Below are 12,838 nucleotides of genomic sequence, written 5' to 3' on the forward strand. Positions count from 1 at the left end.
AATAGCCGGATGCGTGAATTGAAGAGCAAGACTTTCTGCCCAATCTCAAAGTTCTTCCTTTGAATGGATTTGTCATGAAATGCCTTAGTCCTTTCCTTGTAAATCTGTGCACTCTCATAGGCATCATTCCTCATCTCATCTAACTCATTCAATTGGAGTCGCCTTGCATCTCCAGCCTCTTTCATATCGAAATTTAATTTCTTGATTGCCCAAAATGCTCTATGTTCAAGTTCAACCGGAAGGTGACATGTTTTACCATAAACCAAACGAAAAGGAGACATACCAATGGGGGTTTTATAGGCTGTCCTATATGCCCATAATGCATCATTAAGTCGCAAGCTCCAATCCTTCCTCGTAGGGCTCACGGTTTTCTCCAAGATTTGCTTGATTTCTCGGTTACTAATCTCCACTTGTCCACTTGTTTGGGGATGATAAGGTGTTGAGACCCTATGTGTAATTCCATACCGCTTTAAAAGTGCCTCAAATGACCTATTACAAAAGTGACTGCCTCCATCGCTGATAATGGCTCTTGGTGTTCCAAACCTAGAAAAAATGTTGTGCTTCACAAAGCTCAAACAACTTTTGAATCATTAATCCGGGTAGGAATTGCTTCCACCCATTTGGAGACATAGTCAACAGCAAGGAGAATGTAAATAAAGCCATAAGAGGAAGGGAATGGTCCCATAAAATCAATGCCCCACACATCAAATATTTCAACAGTAAGGATAGGCGTTAAAGGCATTTGATTCCTAGAGCTAATGTTACCGGTTCTTTAACATCTATCACATGTGGAACAATAAGTATATGCATCTTTGAACAAGCTAGGCCAATAAAAACTACATTGTAATACTTTAATGTCTGTTTTCTTAGTACCAAAATGTCCACCACATGCAGATGAATGACAAAAGGTAAGTATATAATTAAATTCAGATTCGGACACGCACCTTCTAACAATCTGATCTGGACAATATTTCCATATGTATGGATCATCCCAAACATAATACTTACTTGTTTTGACAAGCTTATCCTTTTGAGCTCGAGTGAGATGCTCCGGAACCAGTTTTGAAGCCTTATAATTGATAATGTCAGCATACCAAGGGTCCTTGGCTTCGAGGGTAAAGAGTTGCTCATCGGGGAAACTTTCACGTAGAGGAAGCATGTCCTCTTCTTCATTGGATCCGTGCACCAACCTACTCAAATGGTCAGCCACCACGTTTTCACTCCCTTTCTTGTCTCTAATCACCAAATCGAATTCTTAAAGCAAGAGAGTCCACCGAATCAATCGCGGCTTGGCGTCCTTCTTGTGGAGGAGGTACCTAAGTGTTGTATGATCAGAGAATACAATTACTTTAGTGCCAATAAGATATGATCTAAATTTCTCTAAAGCAAAAATAACAGCAAGCAACTCATTTTTCGTAGTTGAATAATTCAACTGAGCATCATTCAAAGTCCGGGAGGCATAATAGATGGTATGTGGTACATTGTGCACCCTTTGTCCAAGCACGGCCCCCACTGCATAATCTGAGGCGTCACACATGCTCTCAAAAGGAAAATTCCAATCTGGCGGCTGCATGATAGGGGCAGATGTCAAAAGCTTCTTAAGCTTGTTAAATGCAGCCAAGCACTCTTCATTAAACTCGAATTCCACATCTTTGCCAAGCAACCGACATAGGGGCCTTGATATCTTTGAAAAGTCCTTGATGAAACGCCTATAGAACCCTGTATGTCCTAGGAATGACCTAATCTCCTTCACGGTTTTGGGGGGCTGCAAGCTTCTCACAATGTCGATTTTTGCCTTGTCCACTTCAATACCCCTACAAGAGATAATGTGACCTAATACAATACCCTGCTGTACCATGAAGTGGCACTTCTCCCAGTTGAGCACTAAATTGCATTCCTGACACATTTTTAACACTAAAGAGAGGTTGTGAAGACAAATATCAAATGAATCACCAAAAACAGAAAAATCATCCATAAATACCTCTATTATCTCCTCCACCATATCAGAAAAAATTGACATCATGCAACGTTGAAAAATGGCAGGTGCGTTACATAAACCAAAAGGCATACGCCTATAAGAAACTGTACCAAATGGACAGGTGAAGGTGGTCTTTTCTTGATCTTCCGGAGCAATGGCAATTATTGTATCCAGAGTATCCATCCAAAAAGCAATAATGACTATGACCTGCAAGACGCTCAAGCATTTGATCAATAAATGGTAACGGAAAGTGATCCTTACGTGTCGTGGTATTGAGCTTTCTATAGTCTATGCATACTCTCCAATCCGTTTGAATTCTTTGAGGCACCAACTCATTGTCTTCATTCTTCACAACGGTAATTCCGGATTTCTTGGGAACAACTTGGACGGGATTCACCCACTTGCTATTCGAAATGGGGTATATAATTCCCACGTCCAAAAGCTTCAAAACTTCCTTCTTAACGACTTCTTTCATCACCGGATTCAACCTCCTTTGGGCTTCCCTTGTAGGTTTCGATTCCCCCTCTAAAAGGATCCTATGCATGCACTTTGTAGGGCCTATTCCTTTGATGTCTGCAATGGTCCAACCTAGGGCAGTCTTGTGCTCCCTTAGAACTTGAATTAGTTTGTCTTCTTCGGATGCACTCAAATTTGAAGCAATGATCACAGGCAGCGTCGTTTCGTTACCTAAATATGTATATTTCAAGTTCTTCGAAAGGGGTTTTAGCTCAACCTGTGGTGCCTTCACAATAGAAGGAACAAGCTTATTAGTAGATAATGGAAGAGGCTCAAAAATAGAGTTAGACTTACCTCTTTGGGGAGGCAAGGCCTCAAGCATATTCACAGCTTCAAGTACAGCTGTGTTTCCTTATTTGTTCACAGTTTGAGGGCTTTGGATGAGTGCCCTTACCAATGACGTCTCTCCTTGTGATACATTAAACGTTTCTTGTACCATCTGCTCAAGTACATATATGGAAAAACAAGCATGATCGTCATTAGGATATTTTAAAGCATCAAATACCTTAAACTCCACGGTTTCCTCATCGAATGCCATTGTGAGAGTGCCTTCATACACATCAATTTTTGTCCTTGCTGTTCGCATGAATGGACGTCCTAGAATCAATGGAAGGTCTTTTCCAGGAATAGGAACTTCCTCCATCTCGAGCACTAGAAAGTCGGCTGGAAAAATTAGCTCATTCACCTTGACCAAAACATCTTCCAACACTCCCTTAGGATACTTGATTGATCGATCAGCCAATTGTATGCTCACGGAAGTCTTCTTAAGCTCACCTAAATTTAAGGATTCAAAAACATAAAAAGGCATCAAATTAATTGAAGCACCTAAATCTAATAAAGCATGTTCAAACCTTCGATTTCCAATGAGACAAGGTATAGTAAAACTCCCTGGATCCTTTAGTTTAGGAGGCAATTTACGCAATAGCACGGCTGAAACTTCTTCACTTAAGGCCACAGTTTCATGCTCTTTGAACTTCATTTTATTTGTACAAAGATCTTTGAGGAATTTTGCATAGCTTGGAATTTGCTGGATTGCATCGAGTAAGGGAATGTTCACTTGCACTTTTCGGAAAGTCTCTAGGATATCCTTTGAAACTTGCTCCTTCTTTGAATTCAAAAACCTACGAGGAAAAGGAACCTTTGAAGTAATCGAATGATCCAAAAGAGAACTTACCTTAGAGTTGTCACTTGGAACCGTAAGCTTGGGAGAGGGGGCAACCACAGTTTTGGTTGAATTTATCTCCTTATTGTCATCTTTTCCCACCTCCTTTCCACTTCGAAGAGTAATCGCCTTTGTGGTTTCATAGCCTCCATTAGGATTTGGAATTACTTGGCTTGGAAGCTGTCTTGGCTCTCTTTGACTCAAGGAGGCTGCAATTTGTCCAACTTGGTTTTCAAGGCTCTTGATTGCTGTAGACATTTGTGCATGTGTTTGCCTTGTTTCCTGTATAAAACCTTGAGTGCTTAATGCCAAAGAATTAACTAACTCTTCTAAAGACTTACCTTCCCTAGGAGGTGGTGGTGGTGCATTTTGTTGAGGAACAAACTGATTTTGTTGAACCGGGGTTGTTTGCACGTTTTGGTTGTTCTTCCATCCAAAGTTAGGGTGTTGCCGCCATCCCGGATTATAGGTGTTAGAAAATGGATCATTCCTTGGCTTTTGTTGCTGCATATAGTGTGCTTGAGCCATCTCTTCTCCATCACCATACAAACTTGGACAAGATTCCGTAGGATGTCCGGGATTAGCACACACAGCACACACTTGTGCTTGAGGGATCAACTACTTAACAAGGTTAGTCAAATTAGCTATTTGAGGACCAATATCACTAACACTTACCTCATAAACACCTGCTTTCTTTGGGGGAGCTCTCCGGTAATTAAACTGTTGAAAGTTTGCTGCAATGTTCTCAAACATCTCCTTAGCTTGAGTAGCACTCTTGTTCATCAAGCCTCCTCCACTAGTTGCATCAACCATCATCCTCTCTAAATCGAGTAATCCCTCATAAAAGTATTGCAAAGTAGCCAATCTTCAATTTGGTGATGAGGGCACGAAGCTAGGAGTCTCTGAAACCGATCCCAATACTCATGAAATAATTCTCCATCTAGTTGCTGCACTCCCATGATCTCTTTCCTAATACGGTTTGTCTTTTGAGCTGGAAAGAACTTTGCAAGGAACTTGGAAGCCAATTCTGTCCATGTGGTGATAGATGCACTAGGTAAAGAATAGAGCCACTCCTTGGCTTGTTCCTTGAGTGAGAATGGAAACAAACGCAATCGGATTGCCTCATCACTAATCCCTCTATTGTGCATAGTCGTGCACACGGCAAAGAAATCCTTGATGTGTATGTGAGGATCATCCCCAAGCTTGCCATAGAATTGCGGCAAAAGGTGAATGGTGCCACTCTTGATCTCAAAGGTGGTTGTAGTGGCTGGATACGCAATGCAAGACGGTTGGTCCAATGCTTTAGGAACCGTGAAATCCTTCAAAGGTCGGGTGAGGTTGTTGAGTGCCAACTCATCTCCCATCTTGATTGGAAGTGTAGCTTGCGTATTTTTATCTCGGCGGAGATAACGAAGTGTATTCTCTAGTTCAGGGTCGTATGGTATAAGCTTGGAACCTTGCGAACGACGACCCAGCATATACCTGAAATTGAAAACAAAACTTAATTAGATAAACAATCCCCGGCAACGGCGCCAAAAACTTGTTGGTAATTTTTAACAACAATATTAAAACCTTGCAAGTGCACAAATCAAATGATAGTATAGTAAGCAAGCAAGGGTCATTCCCACAGAGATTGTAATCTAAAGAGATGTTTATCAATGTCACACAAAGAAAACTAGAACACAATTAAACATGAAAACAAAATAAAGATTGAAATCACAAGGACTTCCACACACACGCCAACACCAAGGGGTTTTGATTTGATTTTGTAAATAAAACAAAACAAGGAAAAGAAAACAAAACAGAATTTAAATTAGAGTTTAAGAGAAATTGGTTTAAAATCAATCAAAAACAATAGCTAGGACTCACTATTCACCTCCAAACAATCAATCAATCCAAAAACAACAATAGATAATCAATTTCTAGCAAGCATATGATGACGACACTCACAACAAGATCATGGCATTTGACTCAAGTTGTATGATTCTCTCTTAAGTGTATATAAGGTGTATGACATTTACATCAATACGTGTATTCTTAATTGAAATCCAGTATGGCATCTACTCAAATTAACAATCAAAAATCCATTAAGATCAAAGAGAATATGAGTGTCACAAAACCCTAAAACATGGCATTTGTTATTAGGAATTCAAGAATCGATTTCTCATAACTAGTTCTTAACCCAATTATTAGTTGCAAATAAGAGCACATTCAATATGGCAATTGACCTATGTTCTACAACAATTTAATTCCGATACATGCTTCAAAGTTAACTACTCAAAGAATCAAAATATCAGAATTCACATAATATAGAGAAACCGAAATCATCACGCTTGTAGAAATTGAAAAATCCATTCAAAATTGTTTATAGAATTGAAATCATGTTTAGGGCTTCAAGATTAAGCCCTAACTAACAAGAAATTAGTTACTCATGTTCTTGGATGAACTCAAAAATAAATACATAAGAACTGAAAATTAAAAGAAGAAAGGAAAAGAAAGAACTCGCTGGCAGCTTTCTCCTCTTGCCGTTGATCTCCTTAGGGCGTGAATCCTTTGTATGGGGCCTTGGCTGGCTTTTTATATGACTTACATCAAAGTCCTAAACCCTAAAATTGACTGAAAAGTCGTTCAAGAAGTCTTGGTAAACAAGGAATCCAAATAGGAAAGTAAAGATCACAATTCCTAACTCCACAGGGAAATACAGCTCAGCCCAATTGTCACACGATTTGGGGATCTTCGGCCTTCTAGAAAAATCAGTAAAAATATATTTTAGAAAGATAAATGTCTTATCTTTCCAACCATATATAGCACGTAACTTGGAAAATTCGGGAAGGCTTCCGTTTCTTCATATTCACGTAACATGTACGAAATTGTCATGTCTGCACGTGGGCTAACTTTACTTGTAAAACTGTACCAATTGGCTCGGTAATAAATTCTAGAAAAATCACAGATTGAACTTCAAGGTGTTAGCTTTCCTCTCCAATTGGCCTTGCGCTAAAATTCTTCCGAAAAGTTGATTTTCCCTTAAAAACCTTCTAAGAGCGCAGAAAAGCTGAAAATCAGAAAAGTGAAGTAATAAGCCCCTTTTAAATCTAATTCTTCTACAAAACCTAAGTAAAAAGAGTACATAAATGTGTATATTTATGGACTTATCAATATGAAAGTTTCTCTCTTGATAATAGTGAGTTTTGAGACCTTGCTTGAATCCATTTACACAAGTCTTGTCAATTTAATGCATTGGAATGAGAGAAGCATAGTAAGAGTTGTTTGAACCAATTATGCCATATATGTGAGTTTTGAGCCTAATGTAAATGCAAAAATTGTTCCTAGCACTTTGTTCTTCATGTGTGATCAATCCCCCTTCTGGCTTTATGTATACTAGCCTCTCCGAGAATAGGCTCTCCTTATTGTGAAAACATCAATATGTCAACATGTACAATTTGTCCAATTAAATAGCTTGTTGTGCATATATAAAAGGTTTTTTTTTTTTTCAATGAACCAAATTAGGTGTTAAGAACTTACAGAAACGTCATTTCGGTGCATACTCAGTCTAATTTCTACCAAATTGCACCAAAACGTGCGGAAACATGTGAGAACGTGTTTAGCTTGAATAACACCACATGTGCGAAAACGTGTGAGAATATGAAATGTTGTCACACAATAAAAAAACATAACTTTGCCTAATGGCTTATAAGAGTTTTAGCTACTCCTATTGTCAATTAATTTTGAAATAAATACCTAAATTCCTTCAATATACATCAAATGGAGCTAGATCCTCTACTTTTCTCTCATTCTCCTAAAATCTCGTCCATTCAAACATTGGATGATTTCAACAGAATCTAACAATTGATTTCTCTTTGACTGAAAGTCTCAATTCTCTTGTACTGAAGTTTTAATTAAAGTTTTAATATTTCTCTTAATTAAAAATTAACCTTAGATTATTTTAATAAGTTAAAAACAGTTGAGATTCAAATCTTGTGGAAAAGGGGTAACAAAAGAAAAAAAAAAAAAAAAAAAAAAAAAAAAAAAAAAAAAAAAAGAGTGTGTGAGAGGATTCTCTACGATATCAAATTCCATTCCAAGAAAACACACCATTTCATCTTTTAAAAATTAATTATCATTAATCTGAAGTATAACTGCCAGAAAGATAAAGGGTACACTAGCAATCCCACTACTGCATAATTTCTTGACTGTACAGAGTCAAATCCCTACTCAGTTACATACTTACATGATACATCCCTGCTTCACTGATTTTATCAGCATCTTCAGGTTAAACTACTGTATTTGTCACCAGAAAACTAAACATACTGTACAGGTTTTGACTAAAGAATCACATCAATGAGTGCATAGCGAATAAAATGATTCAGAACCACTACCAACATCGTTGCTCAACGGGCTAACTGGACTCTGCCTATAACAGGTTAAGGGCTTTGCAAGGTCTTTCTCCCCTCCAGAGGCACTATCATTTGTTAATTGTGGAAATTGCTTTGCCCTAAAAACTCCCCACAGATATATCTTGTTCTGAAATCCTGCAACTTGTCCAGATATACAGTTTTCAATCAATGAAAGGATGCAATTTAAACAAATAAAGATTTCAGGACTCACTGCGATATTGCTCTGGTAGTATAATTGAAGTGAAAACCAAAAGCTCGGCATTTTCCAGCACAGCTCTCATAGCCTGATCATCCTGGATCATGCAAGCCACCAGGCTGTCAAAATCCTTCTCATCTCTGTACCAAATAAAAAAAAAATAAAGGAAACAAAAGTGTTTCTTAAGAGATCCATACGAAAAAAGTAGATGGGAACAAGTAATATTTTTAAATCTAATCACCTTTCGTTGTCAGGAAAAAAATAAAGTGCAATACTCTGATCACTAGGTCCGCACTTCTCAAAACCTTTTGGCCACACAGCAATTCTACCAACCAATTCTGGAAACAGCAGTAATGGTAACAATTCTGCTTCGTCATGCACTTTACGACAGGCTAAGCTAGAAAGATGGGCTACAATTCCACTAACAATACTGAAGTCTTTGTTGAATATGCTTAGACTTCCCCTGCCAGTAAGGCAAACCAACTCACAAATTTATACCCTGCACTAGATGTGCTTGTACAAGTTTACCATAAATTCCAAAGCGGCAGAAAGGATAGACATTTTTACCTCCAGATTGGATCAATGATAGGCTGTGCAGCAACATAACAATTGTATTCTGTGATTTTTAAAGGGTCACTAGTACCAATTTGAGAGGTTTTAACAGATTCGGCAACGTCCTGGTCTTTAACAATCTGTCTGCACTGATTAACAAGCTTCTGACCACTATAACAATTGTTACTGCCCTCAGCCTCGTGTTCAGAAGGGCTACCTTCACATAGCTGCACTTTTGTCTTAGCCACAGATCTAGTGAAATCCTTTCTATTACTCTTCTTTTTCAATCTCCTCTTCATCTTCAACTTCTTGTTATAACGTTTTTTCTTCGATGTTATCCTAGAATGAGTGGTTCGCACTTCTTCTGGTTTATCAAGAGTTGAAGGCTTTACAATCTTTAGCTCACAATCCTCACAAAACCAAGTATGATCTTCATGATAAAAAGTTTCTGTTGGTACATCATCAAGGCAATAACTGGAAAACAGAAAATAAAAGAGAAGAGTCATCAGTTGATTGATAATCCATACAAAATTGTTTTTTTTTTTAAAAGAACAATGCTATTTAACCCAACTTTTTTTTCCCAACATACATGGCATTCTCACATTGGGTTCTACCACATGGTTGTTCTTTTAGTGCAAGGATGTGGTGTGCATATCATGTGACACATAGGTTGGGAAAAGAGAAAAGTTGGGAGAAAAAGTTAGAGGATTCAGGCAGCTAAGATTTCATAGCATTTGAAATATGACTTCAAGTAACACGAATTCAACTTTCAGTATCATTTCAGTCATGCATCTTTGCTTTGCAACAACTCTTAAGGACAAATTCCAAACCTTATCTTCTTATTGCTGAAATTCCAAACTTCAAGAACTAGGAAATATAGCCAATTTATTTTAGGATATTGTAATACATAAATGACAGTATTATGACTTCTTTTTCATGGTTAAAACCACACACACACAATCAAAATGGAAACAAGGTATACCGATGCAGAGCATAATCCTGGCACTTGTCACAGTAGATCAAAAGTTCTTCGTAGCCTCTGTCACCACACTTTTGACAAACAGTCACCTGCAACAATAGCCCATAGTTGATGTTAGCGTTTTCGGCTCTATTTATAGATAATTCAGTACCAAAATAACAAAAGACAATCACACAAAAATTCAAGGCCCCACAGCCCAAACCTAATATATAAAAACTTACACATTAATTGGATGCATATAAGCAACCAAAAAGAATAACCTTGGAGTTTAAAGTGACATGGAAATGATCCATAAAACTCACCCCATTTAACCTTTAATCATATGATCAATCCACACTTAAACAAATCCAGACACGATACAATACAAGGAGAGCCATACTCAACTGTTATTGGATTACTTAAACCCATGACAACTTTTACTAATTATGGTCACACTAATTTTTAGCACAAATTTTAATGGTGCAGAACAGTGGCAAAACTAGGAGGAATTGTACGAGGATATGGCTTCCTGGGACTTAAAATCTTTAATTTTTTTTTTTCGTCACAATCTAACCCTCATATGAGTTAATAATCCCTCGAAGATAATATTCTTGCTCTGCCACTCGAGGTCCATCACCTTCCTGAAGAAAATATGTAGTCACTAATTTCTATACTGTCGTATAAGTTGCCGAAAAGAACTATTTATTTCACATACGAAGTAGACTTATACACCATTTTCTAGTTACACAGTCAAACTAGATAAAACTAAAATTATAAAATGCCACAGATGAATGCCCTCTATCACTAAAACGCAGCATATGTCAAATCTATTGCTTTCACAATAAAAACACAATTCTTGCAGCTACAAAACTAGAGGAGATCAAACAAGAAAGTGCACAAGCTAAAAGGGTTTCTTTGCTTTATGGCACAAACCCAGATCACCCGCCACTTCTCTCTCAAAAACTTTAATTTAAAAAAAAATAATAATAACTCGTTTTCTTAACTGAAAACCCACAATCACACTTCCTCAAACACTTCATATGCCTAAAAATCACCAAGGCAGTTTATACTAAACCTCAAGGAAAGACCATTCAAGTTTATTTAGTAAACCAGAGAAATCTCGCCCAAAAGCCCAAACAAATCGAAAATTTTCACAAAAAAAATATGGACAAAACAAAACAGAATATATGGAATTGGAAAAATTGCACAAAATTTAAAATGCGAAGTAGGAAAAAGAAGCATACCATAGTGTGAAGTAGCTCAAGAGCGCAACATGAAACCCCTCAATTTTCTGAGAAAGGAACTGCAATGCGGCCAATTAAGAGCGATAATGTGAGAGTAAGATCACACAGAGGAACCAATGGAATTAGGGTTTCGAAGAGGCCATCTTTGAAAGGTCAGGTAAGGAATTAAGTTTGCAGCAAATCTGGGATTCTGTCGGTCACAACTCACAAGATAAACCCCTAAAGAGCTTCCTAAAACGAAATGAGAGAAAAAATTAAAATATTTATATTTTGGGGGAAAAATAATAGGAGGGAAAGTCTAAAACAGACGTGGTGGGGACTGAACAATGAAAATATTTGTTATTTAATGACATCTTTATTAATCTGTAATAGAAATTAAAATAAGAAATTTAATTTTGATTACGGATTACTTATTTATTTATTAACCATATAAGAATAAAAACATAAATGAAGCTCATATGAAATTAAAAATTCAACTATTTATTTTAGAAAAATTGAATTCTTAAATAAGAGGTGATAATGCAATTCTTTATTTTGAAAGAATTTAATTCCTTATTTTTTTCTATTATATTCTCACATTATTAACTAATATATAAAATAATTTATTTAAAATAAATATATTTTAGTAATTAAATACTTATATAATATCACTTATACTCTAATTCTAAATAGTTTAGTAAACAGTTCTAATAGAAATCTAATTATTCATCGATCTAATTACTCTTCAATTTAATTCATTCTTAATTTAATTTTTCATTAATTTAATTTCTCCTAAATCGATTACAAATTAATAAACATATCATAAGTCTCTTGAGTGCTGGTTTGCCTGGGTTTACGAGAAAGTCACGAGTTCATAAATACGGAGCAATAATGCAGAAAGGCACTGCCACTCAACACCTTTGCAGACAATAATACTACTATAACAGGCGCAATAATGCAGGAAGGCACCTATTAAGAAAAGTTAAAGTGGCTCCTACGAGAACTAAAGGAATTGTGAAAGACTGTGTATTGTGTAAGCATCCGATTAATTCAATGCACATATTTTATTATTTAATAATCTTTTTTAAATTACTAACCCGTACAAAAATAGAACTCACGCAGCTTTCCTTCATCCACTCTCCTGGCCTCTCTATCATCCCCTTCCTTTCTAAAATTCTCTCTCTATCTAACGCAGCTTGTGAGGAGATCATCTCGGGGAGTGTGAGTGAACATAAAGGTATGCTTTGGTTATGGCAAGGGTCTTATTCAATGCTTAAAAGTCCTTTTTATGACCATGGGTAATGATCAAATATGAAACAATACAACTTGTTAATGAAAGCTAGGCATACATATTATATATGGCTGAAGTATATTTACGTCCATTAATTATAGGGTCCATTTCAAGTTAGTTTACAAATTGTAAAATATTTTAAATTTTCCCATTAACTATAGGGTTCATTTCAAATTAGTCTACGAACTATAAAACATTTCAAATTTCCTCATTAACTAACAAAAAACATACATAATAATTAACAAAATCGGGTTGACGAAAAAAACAGACCGGACTATTTATATATATTTTTATTTTTATTATATATTATATAGGGAAACTTCCATTTAGATCATTTAATTTAACAATTTACTAAATAAAGTCTTATGACTTTTAAAATTCTAACTAAAGTCTAATAATATTGTAACAATTCCATATTAGATAAAATTGGTCCATTAGTTTCAATTTTTTCACACATACCAGGTGTCGAGCCCTTGACGGTCAATTTCGAATGTTCAGCAGTGCATTTTTATTTCTTCTCAAGCCCTGATTTGTCGACTTTATATTAGGTTTTAACTTTGAGATTTTT

General features: G+C 36.4%; 1 protein-coding gene and 1 pseudogene across 3 annotated transcripts; both read right to left on the minus strand.

Annotated features, from left to right (window-relative positions):
* Nucleotides 1–772: 772 nt before the first annotated feature.
* LOC147277794 (uncharacterized) lies at nt 773–5,020 on the minus strand (annotated as a pseudogene).
* A 2,780-nt stretch (nt 5,021–7,800) lies between these two features.
* LOC147277795 (PHD finger-containing protein 1-like) lies at nt 7,801–11,255 on the minus strand. Of its 3 annotated transcripts, none has more exons than XM_086255000.1 (6): nt 11,001–11,255; nt 9,781–9,866; nt 8,814–9,272; nt 8,488–8,709; nt 8,262–8,386; nt 7,801–8,185 (listed from the first exon to the last, which is right to left on the minus strand). In XM_086255000.1, the coding sequence occupies exons 1-6, from the start codon at nt 11,001–11,003 to the stop codon at nt 7,992–7,994; spliced, it is 1,089 nt and encodes a 362-aa protein (XP_086111126.1). In that variant the 5' UTR covers nt 11,004–11,255; the 3' UTR covers nt 7,801–7,991. The 3 variants fall into 3 exon arrangements, with proteins under 3 accessions (XP_086111126.1, XP_086111125.1, XP_086111127.1); XM_086254999.1 differs by having other exon boundaries at nt 7,801–8,191; XM_086255001.1 differs by having other exon boundaries at nt 8,005–8,177.
* Between the last annotated feature and the right edge of the window lie 1,583 nt (nt 11,256–12,838).

Source organism: Dryas octopetala, chromosome 8 (assembly GCF_963921425.1).
Source record: "Dryas octopetala chromosome 8, drDryOcto1.1, whole genome shotgun sequence".
Classification (NCBI taxonomy): domain Eukaryota; kingdom Viridiplantae; phylum Streptophyta; class Magnoliopsida; order Rosales; family Rosaceae; genus Dryas; species Dryas octopetala.